The sequence below is a fragment of the Erinaceus europaeus genome, chromosome 2 (assembly GCF_950295315.1).
Source record: "Erinaceus europaeus chromosome 2, mEriEur2.1, whole genome shotgun sequence".
NCBI lineage: Eukaryota > Metazoa > Chordata > Mammalia > Eulipotyphla > Erinaceidae > Erinaceus > Erinaceus europaeus.
In genome coordinates this window covers 75,371,965-75,394,907 of record NC_080163.1, presented here as the reverse complement: position 1 = coordinate 75,394,907, position 22,943 = coordinate 75,371,965, and the positions used below count along the sequence as shown (strand labels likewise).

At 40.3% G+C, this 22,943-nt stretch overlaps 1 protein-coding gene across 2 annotated transcripts; it reads right to left on the bottom strand.

Annotated features, from left to right (window-relative positions):
* Positions 1-241: 241 nt before the first annotated feature.
* On the bottom strand, positions 242-18,341 carry SARAF (store-operated calcium entry associated regulatory factor). 2 transcript variants are annotated; one of them, XM_016192140.2, is made up of 6 exons: positions 18,098-18,341; positions 12,818-12,996; positions 8,526-8,943; positions 6,383-6,512; positions 5,134-5,216; positions 242-1,162 (listed from the first exon to the last, which is right to left on the bottom strand). In XM_016192140.2, exons 1-6 carry the CDS (start codon positions 18,198-18,200, stop codon positions 1,137-1,139), a joined length of 939 nt encoding a protein of 312 aa, XP_016047626.1. In that variant the 5' UTR covers positions 18,201-18,341; the 3' UTR covers positions 242-1,136. The 2 variants fall into 2 exon arrangements, with proteins under 2 accessions (XP_016047626.1, XP_007532205.1); XM_007532143.3 differs by having other exon boundaries at positions 5,134-5,276; positions 18,098-18,340.
* Positions 18,342-22,943: the final 4,602 nt, after the last annotated feature.

Sequence of the window (22,943 nt, the reverse complement as noted above, 5' to 3'; positions counted from 1 at the left end):
TCCACTGCATAGCACCTCCTATATGGTGCCAGGTCTCAAACCTAAGTTATGTGTATGTCAATGCAGATATCCTACCCAGTGAGCTTTCTCTCAAGCCCCTGAAATTTTAATATTTGAATGTAGTTTTTTTCTTCCCCCAAATAATTCCTTCCACAACATTTCTACATTACTGTCTTGAAACTATTAAAGGACTAGTAGCTAACACAAAAGTATCATGATAAATTACTATGTAGACAGGGGCTACTGCATAAACCCCTTTTTATTTGGAAAAGGTTTTTAAAAAAGTATTGTCAATTGGTGTCAAGGTTTATAAAGAATGAGAATGAAACTTTTTTCTGTCATTTTAATGGAAGGTGGATACAGACTGCTACAATAATATTTGAGAGTTCAGAGAACTAAATGCTTTTACAATTAAAGAGACTTTTGCTGAAGCATTTGAGCTTAACCTCTTATGAAATGAATGAGGATTAAGCACTTTTAAATAATTTTAATATTTTTTAATTTAAGCATTTTAATAAATTGTTAGCACACAATTATTCACACTTTATACTTGCTTTCCACCTTCTCCTGGAATCCCAGCACCACGGAAGGAATCAAAGCTCCTACACTGAAAAAGCGACCAAAAGCCACAGAATAGTATAATTAGTAGTCCAAGCTTGGTATAATTGTCTGAAGGTCAACAAACACCAAGTAGTAAAAACCAAATAGCTTATTACTGTTTCTATGAAGAAGTAATGACTCATTAACTAAAACTACCTAAGAATGAAATTTCTGTGCTCACGGTCTAGTGGTATAAAAGCCTTCATTCTCAATGTTTCTTATGGCATCAGAGGTTTTAGAAATTAAATGGTACATTTCCAGCATTCCATAGTGAGCATCACTTTCAAAAGCTGTAATATGTGTTGACATGTTACACTCACAAACAATTCTCTACACGAGCATTTTGTCAAATATCAAATTCTCAGCTTCAAATAAAAGAATACAAAAAGCTATACAGGACACCACCACCACAAAACATTTGAATAGCCCCTTTCTCTTTCCTCCAGTTGTTAGCAGGCAGTATATTTTTTTAAAGAGAAAATGAGGAAAAATCAGGAAATTTTGCATCCAACGTCTGACTTCAACTTTTTATTTTCTTATCGTTTTCTGGTACCACCATATCCTAAAACAAGAAAAGTAAAGTTATACACTTATTAAAACACATTAAAATTGCTTATAAAATTTGCAACTATAATTCATGCTTATTATTATCAAATAAGAAAAATATAAGGAAATGGGCTGGGCGGTGGTGCAGCAGGTTAAGCCTACATGACACAAAGCAAAAGGACTGGCATAAGGATTCTGGTTTGAGCCCTCAGTTCCCCACCTGCAGGGGAGTCGCTTCACAAGTGGTAAAGCAGGTCTGCAGTTGTCTATCTTTCTCTCCCCCTCTCGGTCTTCCCCTCCTCTCTCCATTTCTCTGTCCTATCTGGTAACAACAACAAGGACAACAAGGGCAACAAAATAGGGGAAATGGCCTCAAGGCTTAATATTTATTACTATGGGTTAGTTTTATTCATATTATAAAATAAGATTATGATCTATCGACTATTATATATTCATTGTGTCTGGCACATAATTGTTTATTCATTGTAACTGCTGAAGAGTATTCCATGGTATAACACAGTTTATTAATTCATTTTTCTATCCTTAATTTTAATTATCTTTGTTTATCTGATAAAGACAGCCAGAAATTGAGAGGAAGGGGGAGATAGACACTTGCAGCACTGCTTCACCACCTATAAAGCTTTCCTCCTGCAAGTGGGGACTGTGGGCTTGAACCTGCGTCCTTACACATTATAACGTGCACTCAACTAGGTGCTCCACCACCCAGCCCCTAAGTCATTTTTCTGTTGAAGGTTATGTAGTATTTTTCCAGTTGTAGGCTATTACAAGTAAGAATTCTTTTCTGGGTAGCGAGATAACATAATGGTTATGCAAACAGCTCTCATGCCTGAGGCCCCAAAAGACCCAGGTTCAATCCTCTGCACTAGTATAAACCACAGATGAGCAGTGCTTTGGTGTTTCTCTCTGTCTCTCTCTCTCTCTCTCTGCATCTCTCTCAAAAATAAAAAAAAAGAAATTGTTTAAAAAAAAAGAATTCTTTTCAGGGGTCGGGCGGTGGCGCAGTGGGTTAAGCGCACGTGGCGCAAAGCGCAGGGACCGGCGTATGGATCCCGGTTCGAGCCCCGGCTCCCCACCTGCAGGGGAGTCACTTCACAGGCGGTGAAGCAGGTCTGCAGGTGTCTATCTTTCTCTCCCCTCTCTCTCTGTCTTCCCATCCTCTCTCCATTTCTCTCTGTCCTATCCAACAACAAAGCAACGTAAACAATGGCAATAATAACCGCCAACAAGGCTGCAACAACTAGGGCAACAAAAGGGGAAAAATGGCCTCCAGGAGCGGTGGATTCATGGTGCAGGCACCGAGCCCAGCAATAACCCTGGAGAAAAAAAAAAAAAAAAAAAAAAGACTTCTTTTCTTATATCTGATAGTCTCTGGCGTGCTTTAGTAGGTAATAGCAAGTAATTTTGTTTGTTTGCTTGCTTGCTTGCTTTTTCCTCCCTCCCTCACACATCTCACACACACACCAGAGCACTACTCCTCTGGCTTAGTGGTGTGGAAAATTGAACCTGGCACTTTGGAGCCTCAGGCACAAAAGTCTTTTTGCATAATCATTATGCTCTCTCTCTCTCCTCCAGTCCACCAAATAGTTTTTCAAAGTGAGTTATAAATTATATTTATATCAGCACTACGAAAATTCCACTCTTAAATTTTAAAACCTATTTAGATATATTTTCTATCAATTTAAAGAATTTATCCGCTTTCTGTAACTTTCCCCTACAGAACACAAATCCAATCCACAGCAATCTATTATCCCCTCATTACTCATTACCTCCAATCTTCTGTTAATTAGTTGAACATCTAACTCCATAGAGTGGTATTTTATATCCTTTTTTTTTTCAAGATATTCTCTTAGCAACTATACTAAAAGTCACGAACAAAATGCTAACAGTTATTTTAAAGTGTGACTCAGTACATGTATTGCATTTTAATTTTTTTTTTTTTAGGTAGGAGGGAGATGGTCAGTGGAGCTTCACTGCTTTTTTAGCCTCCAATTTTTCAAATAGAGACCCTAGGCAGAGGACCTTACCAACATGTCACACAACCTCACCTCTCTGGAGTCTTACCCTACTAAGACAGGCTGGGAGTATAGACTGACTGGCCAATGTCCATGTCCAGCAGAGAAGAAATTATAGAAGCCAGAACTCAGCTTTCTTCTACACCCCCAAAGGAATTTTGGTCCATACTGCCAGAAGGGGAAATTTAGGGCAAGATCACCAGAGGGCTCTGGACCCTGGTTCTATTTGGACCTGAAACTTTTGTGACAAGAAAACTTTGTTTTGACAACATCACTAAAAAGGAGAGAGATTCTAGAGAACACCCAAGGAAGTCACGCACTGTTTTTGCTTATCTGAGAGGAAAGAGGAAAAAGAAAGGATAAATATGGTATGATTTCACTTCTTAATGGAATATAGAGAACTGAAACACATGAACTTGAAAAAGATATATATATGTATTTCTATGACCCATAACTATGATTTTGGGAGAACTATGATAGTTATTATCATTGGTGGAGGGAGATGAGGAGACATAGAATTTCAGTGGTGGCAGTAGTGTGGAATTATATTCCTATTATCTTACAATCTTATAAATCACTATTAAATCACCAGTTAAGAAAGGAGGAGGAGGAAACAGAGGGAGACAAGGAAAGACACCACTGTGCCAAAGCTTCCCCCAGGGCAGTGTGGGATAGGCTGAACCTGGGTCTTATGTATGGCAAAGCTCAACCATTGGCCAGAGTTTACTGGATTTTAAAATTTCAACGTTCTTCCTAAAAACTTTCATTTTGCAACCTAAAGGGTCCCTAGCTACTACTGAACTAAACACATTTAGAAACCAATGTCCATGAAGAATTAACTTATAATTCAGCAGTTAATTCTACACTAAATCCCTACTGAATGTTAAGAAGTTAAAAAAAAAAAAAAAAAAAAAAGACTGAATCTGAATTATAATCTTGGTATACTATTCTATTCTATTGATGTTTCTGGTAGGTATACCCAACAGAACCATGATTGTTGTTTACGCCGGGCTGGCTTCACGGGCAGGTAACAGACCACCCGGGACTCATGGCTGGGTTGTACGCAGTATCTCTTTATTCATGCAGGACGTAGCGCAATCTATACCAAGCTAAGCTAAAAACTAAACTAAAAACTACAAACAATCTTGTCCTTATAAATATACTAGCCCAGTAGGGTGGGAACAGGATGCAACGCAGAGAGGGTGGAGAGAAAAGTGACTGGTGAAAATCAGGGTATGACAAGGAGAGGGGGCGGAGCAGGCAAGAATTCTACCACTGAACCACCAATGCCCTGGAGGGAGGGTGGTGCTTGTTAACAGCGGTTATGTAAATAGAATGAAGTGGTTATGTAAATAGATAGTGTTAAGCAGGGATTAAACTAACGAAAGATTAAACTAATGAAACAGAAGGGGTTTTTAGAAGCATACCAACACATGATAGCTCAAATATATAGTTAATCATCTTGAGTTCTTAAACTAAGAAAAGTTGAGTTAAAGAGTAAGATAAATGGTAGTCAGGAGGTAGCACACTCAGTAGAGTACACATTACAAAGCACAAGGAATCGAGGTTCAAGCCCCCAGTCACCCCTGGGGACTGGAAGGGGAAAGCTTCACTAGCAATGAAGCAGTGCTGCAGGTGTCTCTCTTTCTCTCTCCCTACCTCCCCATTTCCTTTTTATATCTGTCTCTATAAAAAGGGGGCGATAAGGAAGGGGCAGTCACCAAGACCTATGGATTCACTGTACAGACATAAAGCCCCTGAGATATACCTGAAGACAATAACCAAAAAAAAAAAAGAGTAAGATAAACAAAAAAGCTACCTTGCTTTTGAATATATATTATGATATTCTTCCAGTTCACAATCCAGTCCAGAACCCTGGTCCTAAGTTTTCATATCCTTGCTATCCTATGAAAGCACTGCCATATAATAGGAACTTCTGTATTTTAGCCCTTACCTGATGCAGTTCTGGTTCTTGTCTCTGAGCTTGAATGTGCTGAGCCTCCATGAAACGGTGGGTAAGCTCGGTTATTCCATGTGCTGGAGTAAGAAGGAGGGTAAGATGGATAGTACCACGAGTCGGAAAAAGGTGTGGCTGCTCTATAAAGACATGAAAATATGTCAGGAATCTTTCTGTGACTTTAGTTTTTAAATATCTCCCTACCTCTAAACTTTCGGGGAAAAACATCTTTGTCAAGTGTGTTTTTTTTTTCTCAATGTTTTGGCATACTAAAGCTAACATGATATTACTGGTTTATATTTCGGATAGTTATGGTCACTGCCATGGATAAGTAGCAGAAAATAAAGTTTCTCCCTTAATTTGTATTTTAAAAAAAATTCAAACTGAAAAACATCCAAAATCTGGCCCCATGCTCATTTTAGCCTTGCTTCTCCCATCATTCCCCTACTAAATCAGACTGATAAAGTCCTCCCAGTATTGTGTTCTCCCTGCCTTTTCTGTTTTCTCAGATGTTGAGTATACAGTCTTTTGACTATAGTCTAGTACCTATAGGGAAGTACCTTGAAAAAAAAATACAATATGAGAAAATAACATATAAAATAGTGAATAAAACACATGTAGTATATTTTCCCCATTCATATGGAATTTGATTTAGTACTGTTACAATTTATTTTCTTTAACAGAAACAAATCCATTCAAACTGTCAGTAACATGGAGAAGCCTCTAAAGAAGAGCTGAATGACAGAGTGAGAGAGCAGAGGAGATATCATAATAGTTATGTGAAGAAGAGACTCTGATGCTGAGGCTCCTAAATCCCAAATTCAGTCCCCAGCACCACAAGCCAGGGCTGAAAAGTGCTCAAGTGGAAGAAAGAAAGAGAGAGAGAGAGAGAGAGAGAGAGAGAAAATGAAGGGAAAGGAAGAAAGGGGAGGGGAGGGGAGGGGAGGGGGAGGAAGGGAAAGAAAGAAAGGAAAGAAAAGAGATGAGAGAAAGCATGGAAGGAAAGAAGAGGAAGGGAGGGAGGTAAGTACTTAAGGAAGAAAGGAATAAGTGAAATAAATACAAAAGCAACCTAGGGCCCAGGAGGTAGAACAGTGGATAAAGTCTTGTACTCTCAAGCACAAGATCCTACATTCAATTCCTGGTATCCCATGTGCCAGAATTAAGTTTTGGTTCTTTCTCTCATTAATAAATAAGTGAACAAAGTAAGAGGAGGGGAAGGAAAGGGAAGGAAGGGGAGGGTTACCTATTGCTTCCGAACAAGTATCCTAATATTCCTCCAGTTCCCAAACCAGTCCAGAATCCTGGTCCTGAATTGTCATATCCTTGTTGTCCTGTGAAAGCGCTTCGAAAATGGGGAGCTGCACCATGAGCTCCTAAAATTGAAAATGAATTTATTATATAGCCTCACTTAAACAAAACCTATAAAAACAATGTAACATGATACCAATTATTTCATCTGTATTATTTACTAATAGAGTCTTTATTAAGGTAGGAGATGGAGTTTGCATGCTATAAAATCATCTTCAAAAGTTCCAAGGCAGTAACTGTATGTGAGCATCTAATATAGGAATCTAAGTAGATGTAACAAGATATTTATATTAAATAGAGTCACATCTTAAAGGGAACAAAAAGTATCTTCTGCATAGTTTTGGTTTTTAATTGAAAAACAACATACATATATAGTACTGATCTTGTATGTACAACATAAAAAATGTGTACCATCCATGTAAACACTGAAGATATTAACAAAAGATTAACAGCACTCTAGAAAACTCCTTCATGACAATTCCTAATAGCCATCTCCATCAGAAATACATTTTACTCCTAACTTCTCTCATTACACTTTAGTTTTACATATTCTTGGACTTTTAAGAGACTTAGAGTAGGTATTCTTTTGTGTGTAGCACATGATGTCTATGAAAGTCTACTACACTATTGCATACATCAGTTCATTTGGGGTTTTGTCTTTTTTTAATTTAAAAGCAGCATTCCATTGTGTGAGGGGAAAAAAAAAAGCCCACACACAGTTCATCTCACTTCAATGTTACATTCTGTTTTACTGTAATCCATCAATCTTCCCCCAGAAAGAATACAAAACAACCCTACATTTCAGTTTGTCCCATTTCAATGTTATATTCTGACTCTCCTGTTTTGAGATGTGAATAAAAACTGCTATGAGCATTCTCTATGCACATCTCTTTATACACATATGCATGTACTTCTCTGAGGTATAGAACTACTGAGTAGTAGAGCAGACATGAGGACTTTGCAATGTTCACCATCTTATTAACTCCTGTCAACAAGTTCCGGTTGCCTACTCTACATCCTCACCAACAGTTATCACTAATATCTCTTTAATATTAAATCATGATGGTTACATGATGGTCAATAATTAATTTAGTATAGTTTTAATCTGTATTGCCTTGAAATCTATGACACTAAGTACCTTTTAACATCTTATTAACCATTTGCATATTTTTTTACCATAAAACAGCAGTCTAAGTCCTCTGTTAATATATTTACACAGTGCTGTATTATTTTTATATTTTCAGTTCATTCCATACTGGAGGTACACATCTTCTGTGGGAAATACATTTTAAAAATATTTTCACCCAGTCTGCAGCTTATATTTTCTTCTCTTAGTAGTGTCTTTGGGGACTCAAGGCAGTAGCGCAGCAGGTTAAGCACAGGTGGCGCAAAGCACAAGGACCAGAGTAAGGACCCCAGTTGGAGGTCCCAGCTCCCCACCTGCAGGGAGGTCACTTCATAGGTGGTGAAGCAGGTCTGCAGGTGTCTATCTTTCTCTCCCTCTCTCTGTCTTCCCCTCCTCTCTCCATTTCTCTCTGTCCTATCCAACAACGACAGCAACAATAATAACTACAACAATAAAAAACCAAGGGCAACAAAAGGGAATAAATAAATATTTTTAAATAGTCTTTGATGATTAGATGCTCATAATTTAAATAAAGTCTAATTTACCTATTTTCTCCTTATTGCTAGTACATTTTGCATTCTAAGAAATGTCTCTATATACTAAGGGCAAATACTTTTTCCTATGTTTTCTTTTGCAAACATTATTATTTTAACTTTTGAGATCTATAACACCTAATGAATAAAGTTTGTGTTTGGCATGAGCTAGAGTTCAAGGTAAATGTTTGTTATCAAAACTGACCGTGTTTTTCTGATTAATCAGATTTACAGTTTACTCAAGCACCATTAACAGAACACTCACAACACTCTCACAGAAAAATACAACTGAAGAGGTTTTAAAAAAAGAGTATGTAATAAAACTTAACTGCTTTGGCCTCCCATTGTAACCATTATCTGTGTCAGAAAACAAGATTTCACGTTTATCCAGTTTACTGCCATTGCCTAGGGAAACATACCTGTAAATTCAGACTTAAAGCCCGGGGGTGCAGGTCCAGCTGAGTTGGTGAATCTCTGATAATGTTGGGAATTTGTAGGGTACTCAGAATATGGTGGAGGAGCATCTTGACCACTACTAAGGAACAACTTATAGACTCCAAAGGCAATAGCAAGAAGCACCGCAATAGTAAGCAATCCACTGAAGCCCTTGGAATCTGAAGAGTATAACTTATTATAATAATTAGAGAAAGAATTAAAGCCGGAATTTTTCCCAGACTCTCTCAGCTTCTTCAAGCCAACATCTGTGTAATCTAACTGATATTCTAAGCCACAGGAACCTCTTAGTACATACTGGTCTTCAGAGGATTCATAGCCTTCACAGCTCACCACAGTTTTTCCAAATCTGTATGCAACATCTAAATCAGTCTTGCATTCCCACTGTGAAGAAAGGCAGAAGTAGATTATTAGAACCAAAAGATGTTCTCATTTAATACATATTATTGGGTCGTTGGAAAAGTCATATTTACATGGAAAAATACATTATAACTTTTCCAACAAACTAGTATTTGAGCTATCTAGTTGTCATAAAACTAAAAACTGAAGGAAGGAAATAATAAAGTTCAGGGCAAGTAGTTCTTGATTGTGGGAAAGACAAATGCGGGGGTTCAAAAACAATAGCAGTGAGTCATGAATGATCATTTTGCAACTATTCCTATTGTTTACATGTAAGGAATTTTTCTGTACTAAAGTATTCTCTCATTTACAAACTTTAAGCAACTTTTAAATTGATTTTTGCCATCACTGTTCAAAATGCTTTCTTTAAAAATATTTTTTCAGCATCATATACAAAGGTTTGGTAGCTACATATATCATCAAAGATATTAAATAACTTTCTGAGAAAAACAATCTACACAAATTTTATAGAACCACTGATGGAATTTTGCAGGGACCAATTCTTTTTTAACTTTTTTTTTTAATTTATTTTATTTATTTTTTCCCTTTTGTTGCCCTTGTTGTTTTATTGTTGTAGTTATTATTGTTGTTGTTGTTGTTGGATAGGACAGAGAGAAATGGAGAGAGGGAGGGGAAGACAGAGAGGAGGAGAGAAAGATAGACACCTGCAGACCTGCTTCACCGCCTGTGAAGCGACTCCCCTGCAGGTGGGGAGCTGGGGTTGGAACCGGGATCCTTATGCTGGTCTTTGTGCTTTGCGCCACCTGCGCTTAGCCCGCTGTACTACAGCCCGACTCCCTGCAGGGACCAATTCTACAAATAAACCTCTACTGATAAGATATTCAGAAAATTTTTGAAAATCCATACCGAACATCTTTTACTATAAAAAAAAAAAAATCGGGGACCAGGTGGTAGCTCAGCGGATTAAGCGCAGGTGGCGCAAAGCACGTGGACCAACGTAGGGATCCCAGTTCGAGCCCCCGGCTCCCCACCTGCAGGGGGGGTCACTTCACAAGTGGTAAAACAGGTCTGCAGATGTGTATATTTCTCTCCCCCTCTCTGTTTCCCCTCCTCTCTAGATTTCTCTCTGTCCTATCCAACAACAACAGCAATAACAGTAATAATAACTACAACACAGATAAACAACAAAGGCAACAAAAGGGGGAAAATAGCCTCCAGGAGCAGTGAATTTGTAGTGCAAGCACCGAGATCCAGCAATAACCCTGGAGAGAAAATAATAATAATAAATAATATTTTTTAATTGAAGTTACAATGGTGAGAAACTGAAAGCATCCCCACTTAGATCAGGTACTCAACAGGGTTGCCAACTATTCTGCATAGGAAGTTCTTTTGCCATAGCAATTAGGCAGGAGGAAGGCATTAAAGGGATATAAATTGGAAGAGAAGTCAAACTGTCACTATTTGCAGATGATATGATAGTATACATAGAAAAACTTGAGAATCCAGCAGGAATCTTCTGGAAATTATCAGGTAGTATAGTAAGGTGTCAGGCTAAAAAACTAACACATAAAAGTCAGTGGCATTACATTATGCAAATGCTAAGTCAGAAGAAAAAAAATCCAGAAATCAGTCCCACTCAATATAGCAGCAAAAATAATAAAATATCTAGGAATAAACCTAACAAAAGAAGTGAAAGACTTATATATTGAAAACTATGAGTTACTATTCAAAGAAACAGAAAAAGATACCAAAAAGGGGAAAGATATACCATGTTCATGGGTTAGAAGAATTAACATCCCCAAAATGAATATTCAGCCCAGAGCCATATACAAATTTAATGCAACCTCATCACGGTACCACCCAATTTTTTTTTAAGAGAATAGAACAAAAATTACATTTACCTGGAACCAGAAAATACCCACTCACCAGAACAATCTTGAGGAAAAAAAAAAAACTAGAGGCATCACACTCCCACATCTCAAACTATATTACAGGGCTACTGTAATCAAAACTGCCTGGTACTGAAACAAAAATAGACATAGTGGCCAGTGGAATAGAATTGAGAGCCCAGAAATAAGCCCCCACAACTATGAACATCTAATTTTTGACAAGGCGGCCAAAACTATGAAGTGGAGAAAGGACAGTCTCTTCAACAAATGATATTGGGAAAATTGGGTTGAAGCATGCAGAAGAATGAAATTGAACCACCACAGTTCACCATACGCTAACATAAACTCCAAATGGGTTGAGGACCTGGATGTTAGACCAGAAACTATCAAATACTTAGAGGAAAATATTGGCTAGACTCTAAATTTTATAGGCATCTTCAATGGTGCAAATATAATTACAAGGATACCTAAAAATAAAATAAACAAACAATGGAACTACATAAAATTTAAAAGTTTCTTTTTTTTTAATTTTTTTAAATATTTTATTTTATTTATTTATTCCCTTTTGTTGCCCTTGTTGTTTTATTGTTGTAGTTATTATTGTTATTGTCGTTGTTGGATAGGACAGAGAGAAATGGAGAGAGGAGGGGAAGACAGAGAGGAGGAGAGAAAGGTAGACACCTGCAGACCTGCTTCACCACCTGTGAAGCGACTCCCCTGCAGGTGGGAAGCCGGGGTTCGAACCGGGATCCTTATGCCGGTCCTTGTGCTTTGCGCCACCTGCGCTTAACCCACTGCACTACAGCCCGACTCCCAAAATTTAAAAGTTTCTACACAGCAGAAGAAATCACCACCCAAAACAAAAAGACTCCTTACAAAATGGGAGAAGATCTTTACATGCCACACATCAGACAAAAAGCTAGTAACCAAAACATATCAAGATCATAAAGGTTTAATCAAACAAGACTATTCTGATATGAGAGGGAGGATCACCAGCACCTTTTTGACAGTGCAAATATAAAAGAGGATTTAAACTGAGTTAATTAAATAAACTATAACCCATTTCTAAAACACAATAAATTATAGAATCTGAAGATGATGTTCTGCTCTAAATACAAAATTTCAGAGTTTCAAATAAATGAAGTTCAGTGAAATTCTATCCTTCAGTAGTAACCATGCTCAGTTCTAAAATAATTTTTTTTCAAATATTTTATTAGTGATTTACAAAATTATATGTCAGCATGGGTGTAATTCCACACCATTCTTACCACCAGAGATCTGAATCTCCAATCTCTAATAAGCTACAGCAGTTTTCCTAAGGTTGCAGATATGGGTTAATTATTATTTCTACAACCGTCTTCATTTGTATATAATAGTTTCACCCCGCTTTTAAAAGGTTTCTATCTTCTCTTCCTCTAAAATAATTTTTTTAAGGGCTAGGGAGACAGCATAATAGTCATGCAAAAAACTTTCATGCCTGAGGCTCTAATGTCCCAGGTTCAATCCCCAGCACCACCATAAGCCAGAGTTACGCAGTGCTCTGGTCTCTGCTATTTCTCTCTATCTTTCTCACTAAACAAATAAATAAAATAAAATTATTTTAAAAATAAAGTAATTTTAAAATAAAGCATTTGAAGCCTAAAAGGGACACATGTATATCCAATATTTACAATGTACAATTTCTTATCCTCTTAATTTTATTTCTTAAGAATAAGCTGAGCAATGACAGGAAAATCAGAAGAGATCTATCTCCATTCCCAAGAATACAAAAAGTTCTTAAAATTTATAAATATCTTGGAAAAACTGTAACAAGTATTTCCAGGGTTTAAAATCAGTTCATTTCTTTTGGGGGATGTTTCTTCCAGAGAGTGAATGACTTGTTTGTATTTGCTTATTTTAGACTAGCCAGTGATTATTCTAGAAGTGCTTTTCCAAAATACTAAATGTCAAAGAAACACTTTCTTGTATAAAAATTCAATTTAGATTGCTATTGCCATAATGAGTGTTACCTGTACATCATAGCCATCCCAGCCTTTGTTCTGACATTGAATGACTTTTGGAGTATAAGAATCACATCCAGCTGTGCCTCCTACACATTTCAGCTGTGGGACTGGATCCAGCCTTCGGGAAGTGGTGTAACGGTCATAGTGGAGAGTAAGAGCTTTGACATCACGCAGTAATATTCTATCTGAAACAGTAACAAAGCCGATGAAAAGATGGTCAGACGGAATGATTTGTCCTACAAAAACTCGTCACAGGAAATATTTTCAAAAGTAAAGATGATATGAAATACCTTCCCAAAGCTACCCATACAACATTCAAATATTTTGCATAAAACTTAGATGGCTATTATACCTTTCATATTCTCCTTCATTTCATGATGGATGTCACCCAAACTATTTCTGTAAGTTCTACATAATTTTTGTAAATAAGAACCAAAAGTTCATTAGTCAGAAATGTTATATATGATAACAGTGGTTAATTAAGATGAAAAAATATACAAGAGTGTTCCTGAAGCACCAATAATTACTCAAATGATTGACAAATGGATAGTGCATTTTGCAGCTTGTTCATACAGTGAAGCATTCTACAGATGGAGACTAGGTTGTCATGAAGAAGGTAAACTTGTAGGGTTCTGCACACTGCAGAGAACATGATGCAGTAGAGAACATGTGGGAAAAAACAAAAAGGGGAAACGGAAGTAATTATATGTACTCTGAGTAATGAAAGCACATATCTCTTCCCCCACATTGTTCATAAATGCTAGCAATGATCCCTTTTACCTTCTGAAGTCTATTTTTTCATAATCTAACCGAAAAGAAGTACCTAAATATATTGATATTCCTAAAAAGAAAACCAAATTAACAACCACCAGGTTACCCTACAGTAAAGCTTAAAGTCAAAAGACATCAAAGACACATGAAAAGCTTCTGTTTTGTTTCCACCTTTAATCATGAGTAGAAAACCATTGATTACTAAATAAATGAATAAAGCCTAGCATGGAACACAATCTATAGAAAAGAGACACCTAATGTACAAGGAAATAAAGCATTCCTTAAAATTTTATTTTTATGGAGCCAGATGGTGGCATACCCAGTAGCATACACGTTACAATGTGCAAGGACAGGGGTTCAAGCCCACAGTCCCCATGTGCTGGGGAAGCTTCACAGTGGTGAAGCAGGTATCTCCTTCTCTCTCCCTATCTCCCTTTTCCCTCTCAATTTCTGTCTCTATACAAAATAAACAAATAAATGAATAAACAACTTTTTAAACATTATTTTTGTGGCCTAGGAGGTGGCATAGTGAGTAAAATACTGGATTTTCAAGCATGAAGCCCTGAGTTCCATCACTGACATCATATGTGCCATAGTGATGATCTGGCTTTATTTCCTCCTCCTCCTCTCACTCATTAACAAATAAGTAAATAAATCAATTGATTAATTCATAGAAGAAGGCTAGGAGGAAACAACATAGTGGGTATGCCAAAAACTTTCACATCTGAGATTCCAAGGTTCCAAATTCAAATCCCAGCACCACCACAAGCCACAACTAAGCAGTGCTCTGGTTGAGAGCAAGAAGATGAGGAACATAGAAAAAAATGCCTTTGAAAGTTCTAAAGCAGGGGCTGGTGGTGGTACACCCAACTGAGTGCACAAGGAGCTAGCTGGGTTTAAGCCCCTGGTCCCTACCTACAGGGGGGAAGCTTCGTGAGCAGTGGGGCAGTCCACCAAAAATACTCTATCCAGCTAGGCTATCAATCAGGTTTGAAGGAGCCATAAATAGCTCTTGAGATAGGCAACTGTTAAACGAATTCACCACTACTACATCATCCCTACAAGAAATACCAAAGAGATTTACATAAAAGGAAACTGGAATGTACACACTACCATGTGCAAGGACCTGGGTTTCAGTAAGTGTGCAGGTATCTCTCTCTCCCCCTCGTTGTCCTCCCCCTCTCAATTTCTCTCTGTCCTATCCAATAAACTAAAGAAGGCAAAAAAAAAAAAAAAAAAAGGAAAAACGGTCACCAGGAATAGTGGATTCACAATGCTAGCACCAAGTCCCAGCAACAACCCTAGTGGCAATAAAAAAAATTTAAAAACTGTGGTCCAGGAGGTGGCACAGTGATAAAGCTTTGAACTCTCAAGTATGAGGTCCTGAGTTCGATCCCCGGCAGCACATGTGCCAGAGTGATATCTGGTTCTTTGTCCCTCCTCTTATCTTTCTCATTGATAAATAAAATCTTTTTAAAAATAATTTTAAAAAATTTAAAAACTACTGATTGATCCATCTCTCCACCCCATTCCTACAGCCCATCTCAACCCCACAAAGAGGAAATGAAGAAAACAGCAAAGTCAAACAAAGACAAGTCTTCAGCCCTGAATTACATAACTGAGATTATTGCAGGTCTGCAAGGAACTACACTTCGATTTTGTTGTTTTAATTTTTATATATTTATTTATTTACTTATTATTAGAGACAGAGAGACACCTGCAGCCCTGTTTCACCACTTATGAAGCTTTCCCCCTGCAGGTGAAGACCAGGGGCTTGATCCTGAGTCCCTGTACACTGTTAACTGTGTGCTTAACCAGGTGTGCCACCACCTGACCCCTGGAACTATACTTTGTAACTTTTATCATCTTATACAATAAGAAAGTAAATAAATAAAAATAAAGGAGTCTGGAGGTGGTGAGAGTGGCCACAAGGATGAAGGTGGCTCAATGGTGGAGGAATACTGGTGATTTGGTGAGGGACAAGGTAAAGTAACATTTTGAAAAAGTGGAACTTTTTGTTTGGTTTAGTTTTTTACCAGAGTACTGCTCAGCTCTCATGATGGAGGCTGGGGGGATTGAACTTGGAACCACAGAGCCTCAGGCATGAAAGTGTTTTTATATAACCCTTATGCTATCTCCCCAACCCTTTTTTTTTTCTTCTTTGCCATCAGTTTTTTTTTCTCCTCCCACCAAGGTTTCTTTACTTCCACTGCTCCACTGCTCCAGACATACAGGCTGACTCTGTTTTTCTTTGTTAGGTAGAGAGTAAAAGTCAGAGACAGAGTGAAACAGAGATAAAAAGAAAGAGATTTTGGGGATATCTGGGAGCTACTCTCTTCCCTGATCCAGCTTTCTAGCCCTTTTTCCAGCCATGACATCATCTCCCCAGACAATAGCTTGGGTCCACCTGCCTATCAGAGGTCAAGCTTAGGAAAAAACTAGTATAGTCACGCACCCTTTGGAATATAACTAAAATAGGCCTACTAGCTATCTTCAAAACAGAGACTTCAAATCTTCATCTGCAATATTCCAGCCTTTAGGTTCATGATTAATCAACAATTTGTTTGGCTTTATATGTTCACTCTTTTTTCAGCTACCAGGTTCCAGATGCTAACATGATGCTAGCTGGACCACTCTGGACAAATGACCCCACCGATGTGTCCTGGAGCCCTGCTTCCCCAGAGCCCTGCCCCACTAGGGAAAGAGAGAGACAGGCTTGGGAGTATGGATCGACCTGCCAATGCCCATGTTCAGCAGGGAAGCAATTACAGAAGGCAGACCTTCCACCTTCTGAACCCCACAATGATCCTGGGTCCATACTCCCAGAGGGTTAAAGAATAGGAAAGCTATCAAGGGAGGGGAGGAGATATGGAGTTCTGGTGGTGTGAATTATATGATTGTAATCCACTTATCCTATGGTTTTGTCAGTGTTTCCTTTTTATAAATAAAATTTAAAGAGAGAGAAAGAGAGAGAGATGCACAGCTTCACTGTATGTGAAGCTTCCCCTTCACAGTCTGTTTTCCTGTGGTGGCCAGGGACTAAAATCCAGATTCTAGTGCATGGTAAAGTATACATTCTGCCAGGCAAGCTTCTCCCAGTCGCAAAATTATACTCCCGAGACACAGTATTACAAAACAAAACTACCTCGAAAACAAATTAAGCTATTAATTTTTTAAAACAGGGGGCCAGGCAGTGGCACTCCGGTTAAGCACACATAATATAAAGCGCAAGAACCAACACAAGGATTCAGGCTCAAGCCCCCAGTCCTCACCTGTAAAGGGAAAGCTTCATGAATGGTGAAGCAGGTCTGCAGGTGTCTTTCTGTCTCCCTATCTCCCCTCCCCCTCTCAATTTCTCTTTGTCCTATCAAATAAAAAATGGGGGGGGGTGGAATGGCCACCAGGAGCAGGACCAAGCTCAGCAATAACTCTGGAGACAAAAAAAAAAAGTTTAAAAGTAGGCCTTTTCTATCACTAAATAAAGGGAGCATTTGCAATATTCTCTCCAACTCTTGAAATTTTTACTCCCCAGAGTACTTTCAATTACTTAAGTAATTTTTCCATAATTCCAATTTGACAGCATTACTTATGAAATGTCATTCTACACAAATATTACTGAGCCCATAAAGCTTCCTTAGATAACTGTAACAACATAGCTATGAAATGTCAAATCACGGCAAAAAAAGAATTTTTTTTCAAAGAATAGGAGGAGGGGATTAAAAAAGGAGGAGGATAGGAAGAGGAGAAGGAGAAGGAGGAGGAGGAGGAGATGGCAAAAGACAACTTCACTGTGATGGGAAGAGTATGAAGCATGAGTCTTTACTAACATAAACAAGATCATCTGAAATTCTCCTAATCTACCCAGGGGATGTGTAGCAAGGGTCCGCTGTGACTTGGGGATGCTAGGCGCCATGGCAACAGGGAGCCTCAGCAACGCGCAGCAAGGATGACATCAGACAATTATGACTACGCACAGCAAGATGCGCAGGTGAGGGCTGAGCTTCCCAGTCTGAGGCCAGATGAGGGAGGGAGGACGGGGAGTGGAGGGGAGGGGAAGAAGGAGGAAGAGGGCAGATTCTGGCAGATTCTGAGAAAGGAGACTGGAATGTTAGGAATACGGAGCTGTCCCTCCAGTTCACTCCCCAACAGTCCTGGCTAAGTCCCTGGGGTGTCTGGTAAGAGCCAAGGTTGTGCACAGGTGGACAGAGGAGAGACTAGAAGTGAAGGGTTTGGGCCAATAAGGTTCAAGGAGACTGACAGCAAAGGGGTCCGGAGAGGGGGTCGGGTGGTAGCGCACCTGGTTGAGCGCACTTGTCACAACCTTTAAATTCCCGGCTCCCACCTGCAAGGAAAAGTTTTGCGAGTGGTGAAGCAGAGCTGCAGGTGTCTTTCTCTTTCCCTCTCGATTTCTGGCTGTCTATTTTAAGGAAGAAAAGCAGGCAGGCAGGCATGCCCGCGGGGCCTCTCCGCACCGCTGGAAGACGGCAGGAAGGGGAACGTGAGAGCAGCACTCACCAGGATTGTTCCAGGCCAGGGCCGGGCCCGCGATGGATAGCAGCAAAAGGAGGCTGAGGCAGGGGCGTCGCTGGCTGACTCCCGACCCTCCGGCGACAGCCATGGTGTCTCGAAGATGGTGCCCGGCTGGCCGCCAGGCCCCAGCAGCAGGAACCCCGGCTGCGGAAGTCGAGTCGCCTCTGCGCTGTCACAGGCGCGCGCCCGCAGCAGCTGAAAACCGCTAGTGGGCTCGGGCAGCAGGTGCGCAGGTCTCTGCGCAGGTCTCACGTCACCAGCGTCGCGTGGAGAAACGTGAGTGGACGTGGTTGGCCCCGCCTCCCCCCGGAGGCAGGCGGGGACGTGGGTGGAACCCGCTGGGCTGGATTAGGTACAGAATGGAGTGGAGTCGCTGGCCCTCAGATGCGGGCAAAAAGTGTCAAATTTAGAAGCATGCAGAATCTAAGAGCTGCAGGCAAGTTAGTATTCTCAAAGCCTCAGTATAGACTTCTGGTCAACTTTAACATCTAGTATAGCGTCTGACACATAACTGGTGTGCTGTGGAAACTGGAAATAGTCACGATTGCTAAAGCTATTCAAAGGAAAGTTAGTGAGATTATTCAGAACAAACGGAAGATTTAAATCCAGGAGAGAGCATCAGATTCCTCCTAATGCTGGTCTGGCTCTTCTGAAGTTTGATCTCAGTTTTAAAGAGTTTGGGTGGGGCATAAGCTTAGAAAGATATACAATTCTAGAAGAGCTAAACGTAGACATCTAGTTATATGAAAGAGGAAGAGTGCCATTTAGCAAAAATTGATATCTAATTTTTCAAAGTCAGATGTCATCTGAGAGAATAGCACAAAAGGTAAGGTTTATGAACCGGTGAAGTAGCTCACTTGGGTTATGTACTGCTTTGCCATCTATGTGACCAAGATTCAAGCCAGTCCTCCACTGCATTAGAGGAAGCTCCAATGCTGTGGTCTCAGTCTCTCCCTCTCTCTCTTTCTTTCCCTTCTCCTTAAAAAAAAAAAGTTGAGATAGCATAATGCTCTTTTAAAAAGTCTTTCATGCCTGATATTTCAAAGTCCCAGTTTCAATCTCCTGCACCATCATAAACCAGAGCTGAGCAGTGTTCTGACTAGAAAGAAGAAATACTGAAGCTTTTAAAGATCTTCAAGAGAATTTTTGCTGATGTGAAGACCACAATGTATAGCTTGTCTGTGGTTTATTTTCCTCAAGCACCTTGCAACATGAAAAGGGGGTGCTGGTCTTGATGCATGACATCTTCACAGAAAATCTGCTTGGAATTTTGTTTTGTTGTTGTTGTTGTTTATTAATAGTTTGGTTTCTGCTTTTATTTTTTTGCTGTGGTGAATGAATCTAGGCTCTCACACATGCAGACCACCACAACTGAATAACCTCCTCAGTTGATTTTTTTTTTTCCACTAGTTTAAGAGTGACAAGAGGAGGACCATTCCTCTTTCTACCTGATAGTGCCAAGGCTCAGTCCCCGAGCTTCACACATGGTATGACATGTGCTCTACTGGGTAAGCTATGACCAGCCCATTCTGTCTGATTACTTCATATGGCCCTCTCACCCCTTTCATTGGCTGATACCAAACTTCTGCCTTCACCAGCTCAGCAGTTTCCCAGTAGGATTTCTGATCAACCCACATCAGATAGTAAACCCACAAGGAGAGAATTTCGATGCAAAGGAGATCCAAGGCCAAATTGAAAGAGCATTATCACACGAAACTTGAGAAGGTCCTAGAATATCGGGAAATTAGCCCATGGTGAAGTATGAGGAAAAAATACAAATACTGGACATAGTAATGGAGGTAAAGAGAGGGTGCTCAGGGGCTGAGATAGTTCACTCAATAGAGTATGCCTTACTAGGCTCAATCATATAAAGTTAGTATGGACAGCATCAGGGAAAGTTCCATGGACCTGTGCTGTGGTGTCTCTTCCCTGCATGTGTGTGTGTGTATGTCTCAAAATTAAAAAGGGGGAGGGGAAGGGAAACCAGTCAGTGATATTATGCATGCATGAGGCCCTGAGTTCATTCCCCAGGGTTGCATTAAAAGAATGAGAGACAGGGGGAGTCAGACGGTAACAGCCGGCTAAGCACACGTGGCAAGGGCCAGCTTGAGGATCCCAGTGTGAGCCTCTGGCTCCCCACCTGCAAGGGAGTCACTTCACAGGCAGTGAAGCAGGTGTCTATCTTTCTCTCCCCCTCTCTGTCTTCCCCTCCTCTCTCCATTTCTCTCTGTTCTATCCAACAACAATAATAACTGCAACAATAAAACAAGGGCAACAAAAGGGAAAATAAAATCTTTTAAAAAGAGAGAGAGAATGGTCAACACTGTGGTTCAAAATTTGAATCAAGACATAATCTTTGGTGGTCTGGGAAGTGACATAGTGGATAAAGCATTGGACTCTCAAGCATGAGGTCCTGAGTTCAATCCCTGGCAGCACATGTACCAGAGTGATGTCTGGTTCTTTCACTCTCTTTTCTCCTACCTTTCTAGTAAATAAGTAAATAAATTCTTTTTTTTTAAAAAAGTAATCTTTTTATTTTACAATATAGAAGTCACTAATTACCTTAATATAAGAATTTCTGTTGAGATTCAGTGCCATTTATAGTTCTATAGGATACAAAACATAAAAAGGTATACTAAAGCTAGTAAATAATACAGTTCATATAAATAACTGCCTTCAAGAAGAAAACAGGGTAATATGGTGTGAAATACTATAATAAATAGGATGTTGAGAAGAGGTTCTGAAAAACTACCATTTGAGCTGAGGTCTAAATCATAAAGCAGTTCCCTCCTCCCACTCTCCTGTACTCCCATTACAAGACTTCATTGAAGCCTGTTGGATTCCACTGCTCCGGGTGGAATTTTTTTTTCCCTTTTTTAATTTAAGATAGAAATAGGGAGAAAGGCAGAATGGAGCCTCCTCTGAGGGCCTGCATAGTGCTCCCTTGGGGGACTCAAACTCAGGTCCTTGTACATGGCAAACGGTGAGCCCCACCAGGCCCCCAAAGCAGTTTTTTTTTTCTTATGAGTTATTTATTTAACAGAGAGGCAGAACCAGAGCATACACAATGGCATATGCCACAGCCCAAAGCAGAGCTCCACTGGCCTCTCTGCTCTTGACCATTAATACGGTTCCCAGTTAGCCTCCAGGCTCACCTTCCCTACTTCCCTGTGATGATTTTGCCCTTTCTCTTTTTTTTTTTTTTTTTTTTTTAATTTTATTTATTCCCTTTTGTTGCCCTTGTTGTAGTTATTATTGTTGTTGTCATTGTTGGATAGGACAGAGAGAAATGGAGAGAGGAGGGGAAGACAGAGAGGAGGAGAGAAAGATAGACACCTGCAGACCTGCTTCACTGCCTGTGAAGCCACTCCCCTGCAGGTGGGGAGCCGGGTTCGAACCGGGATCCTTATGCCGGTCCTTGTGCTTTGCGCCACCTGCGCTTAACCCGCTGCGCTACAGCCCGACTCCCCCCTTTCTCTTTTCTTAGCTATACGCCTGTTCATCCTTCTATAGGGGACATCTTCCCTGACTAGTCTAAATAAATTTTTCTTTATTTCTTTTTTTTAAAATTAGTGGCCCAGAAAGTGAAGAAGAGAATAAAATGTTGGGCTCTCTCCATTTTCTTTCTTTTAATCTTTATTTACTTACTAGATAGAGACAGTGAGAAAGCAAGATGCAAGGAGTGAGAGGGGGAGAGAGAGATAAGACATCTGCAGCATGCTTCCCCACTCTCAAAGTTTTCCCCCTGCAGGTGGGGACCCAGAGCTCAAACCCAGATCCTTGCACATTGTTCCATGTGCACTCAACCACCTGTGCCACCATCTAGCACCTAAATCAAACATTTTCCACTTTACACTTACATCTGTCTCTCTCGCTGAACTTCAGTTCCTTGAAGACAGAAGCCCTACCTGGTTTTATCTCAGTGCCAACCTAACCTTTTTCCCCAACTCATAGTAAAATGTTCAACAAACGTATAGATGATTTAAAGGTACTTTGTGCTTCCACCCCCCCCCCCCAGCATTATTAATCCTTGGGAGCCTGCAAATCCCACAGACTTCCAAGAGATGGGGTTTGTATTAAATCCACCCTCCACTGGGTCCTGCAGTTCCTATCCCAGGAGGTGAGCTCAGCTCTCACCAGAAAACCAGGACGTCAAGTGGAGACCTACCCAGCTGGCCTTACTGTTTTGCGCCTTTACAAGACCCGTGAAGAGAGAAAATGAGAGCACTTTCTTATATAGTTTTTTTTTAATCTGTCTTTATTGGATAGAGAGAGAGTCGGAAATCAAGAGGGAAAGGGGAGATAGGGAGAGAGAGAGAGAGAGAGAGAGAGAGAGAGAGAGAGAGAGAGAAAGACACCTGCATCCTTGCTTCACCACTCGCAAATCTTTTCCCCGCAGGTGGGGTCTGTAGGCTCGAACCCAGGGCCGCCACCTGCACCCCCCCACCACCCCAGCGCTCGCTCGCGCTCTCTCTCTCTCTGTTTCAGGCTTGTCCTCCCCAGCAGTCAAGACTCTCCCTCATTTCTTGCCTCACTCACAAGAGGGGCTCATGACCTCCCTCCCCCCCCATAGCCCCCCCCCAACACACACACACACGAGAGCGAATGACCCTCCACTCCTAGGCTGCCCGAGTGGATCTAGAGGACCCCACAGGAAGGGGGTTGGTGCACAAAGGAAAGGGCATGGGGAGCTAAGGTCAAGGTCAGAGGGAGCAGAGTGCAATCAGGCCACCCAGGAAACCCAGCTGGCTGACCCCCAGGGCAGGTCGGGACAGAGAGCACTCTCAAGAGCGCTGACAACCTCCACCCCCCCACCTCTCAACGACGCTGC

What these genes read in the sequence shown, in the direction of transcription:
- SARAF (XM_007532143.3), bottom strand. Translation starts at nt 18,200, where the DNA reads ATGGCTGTCGCCGGAGGGTCGGGAGTCAGCCAGCGACGCCCCTGCCTC. An exon ending in CTTTAAGTCTGAATTTACAG is followed by an intron (nt 6,513 to 8,525) that starts GTATGTTTCCCT and finishes TTTCAATTTTAG; the next exon opens with GAGCTCATGGTGCAGCTCCC. An exon ending in AAGAACCAGAACTGCATCAG is followed by an intron (nt 1,163 to 5,133) that starts GTAAGGGCTAAA and finishes TTCTTGTTTTAG; the next exon opens with GATATGGTGGTACCAGAAAA.